Genomic DNA, 1,676 nt, shown 5'->3' on the forward strand with positions numbered 1-1,676 from the left:
AAGAATTCAGACTCCATTAATGACAGTTTATTAAAAACTTGTAATTTCTGTGACAATTTATAAATGTCATAAAGAACATGTAGTTTGGATTGTTCTATGCTTCTAAAATGTGAAATTAATTTATACCTAGGAAATGTTGGATTTTATTTTGTGTTACTTAATCCCTTTCCCTTCATAGCCTGTACAGGTCAGAAAAGAGTGAAAGATGCTCAGGGAGGAGGAAGTTCATCAAAAAAGCAGAAAAGAAGCCATAAAGCAACAGTGGTAAACAACAAAAAGAAGGGAAAAGGCAGTAAGTGTGAAATATCTAATTTTTAAAATATAAAAATAATAGCTGATAATTTTCTCCCCAGTAAGAAAATGGTATTCAGGATATGGGGTAGTACATTGTTTTGATTTTGTCTGTACACTCAAAAAAAGTCACACAGATTCTGTAAGGCTACTTGCTTTAAAAAGAAAAAAAAAAACATGCATTAGGAGAAATACCTAATGTTAATGATGAGTTGATGGGTGCAGCAAACCAACATGGCACATGTATACCTATGTAACAAACCTGCATGTTGTGCACATGTACCCTAGGACTTAAAGTATAATAATAATAAAGAATTTCTGCAAAAAACCCCACAGGTTTTCTAATCTTAGGTAAATTCTAGTTTTAAGCAAGTTGGTATTATTCAGCGGTGGTATTGATTGCTGATGAAAAATCAAGTAATCTGTTTTTGAAATAGTAGCCAATATACTATAAACATCAACATATTTGTTACCTTTGTGTTCCACAGTTATTTTCACTTGCTATAAAATGTATCACACATTGTGAAATATTTCAACTATGTGTTTTTATTACAGTGAAATTGATCGCTTAGTAATTCTTCAAGGCAAAATCAGCATAGAAGTGTAACAATCAAGATAACTTTAGAACTGTAATTCCAACAACTCAGTCTACGACATTTATCTTTGGTACCCTATATTATGTGACCTGAGAGTAACTACAAACAATACTTTTTGCTAAGTATGCTCCAGCTTTAGCAACGACTCCGTTCATCAATCCACAGAAAATATATATACTGTATTTCTTCTGAGGGCTGCACATTTTATCTCTTTTGTAGACAAAGTAAGAAGCAGAAAATATGTAAAGAATTTTTTTTCAGGTGCCCCACACTGACCTCCTGCTGCTCTTCCAGGAGACTCCTGCCACCTCCACTGCCTGACCTTTGCTAGCAGCCGGCTTGGCTGCACTTCAGTGCAGAAAAGGGTTATTCGGCCAGCTCCCCGAGGTTCTGCTGAGCCCATATGACTTCCAGGCGGTGAATATGGCATCCCTGGGGCCCCGGGCGGCTGTACTCAGCAAGGCCATGAAAGCCAGGCTGAGACAGTCCACTGCATAGAGTGGGGCCAACCCTTGGGTGGCTTAGCTAGGAGTTGCCAGGGGTTCCAGAGCAGCAGTGGGGGAGCTGGGAGGGAAGTTATGTATATGTGTCAACCAGTGGTGGAGTTTCTTTATTCCCAAAATTTCACAGTGGGAGGAGTTGCTGCTATCTGCCTTTACTATTTGGAATACTTTCTGGCTTTGAGAGTTTAACTCTTTTTTTTTTTTTTTTTTTTTTTGGTGATGTTGTTAAGTGAAAAATCAGTAAATATATGCCAAATCAGTCAGTCATCAGTTGTTTGGTGTAACT

The 1,676-nt window shown here is 37.4% G+C and overlaps 1 protein-coding gene across 3 annotated transcripts in view; it reads left to right on the forward strand.

Annotated features, from left to right (window-relative positions):
• ARID4B (AT rich interactive domain 4B (RBP1-like)) overlaps positions 1-1,676 on the forward strand; it is a 178,557-nt gene that overhangs the window by 164,018 nt on the left and 12,863 nt on the right. For all 3 annotated transcript variants that reach the window (XM_011989362.1, XM_011989365.1, XM_011989364.1), the window contains one exon: positions 179-292. In XM_011989362.1, the coding sequence (XP_011844752.1) occupies positions 179-292 (114 nt within the window). The remainder of the gene's footprint in view (positions 1-178; positions 293-1,676) is intronic.

The sequence above is a fragment of the Mandrillus leucophaeus genome, unplaced genomic scaffold, assembly GCF_000951045.1.
Source record: "Mandrillus leucophaeus isolate KB7577 unplaced genomic scaffold, Mleu.le_1.0 Scaffold350, whole genome shotgun sequence".
Taxonomy (NCBI): domain Eukaryota; kingdom Metazoa; phylum Chordata; class Mammalia; order Primates; family Cercopithecidae; genus Mandrillus; species Mandrillus leucophaeus.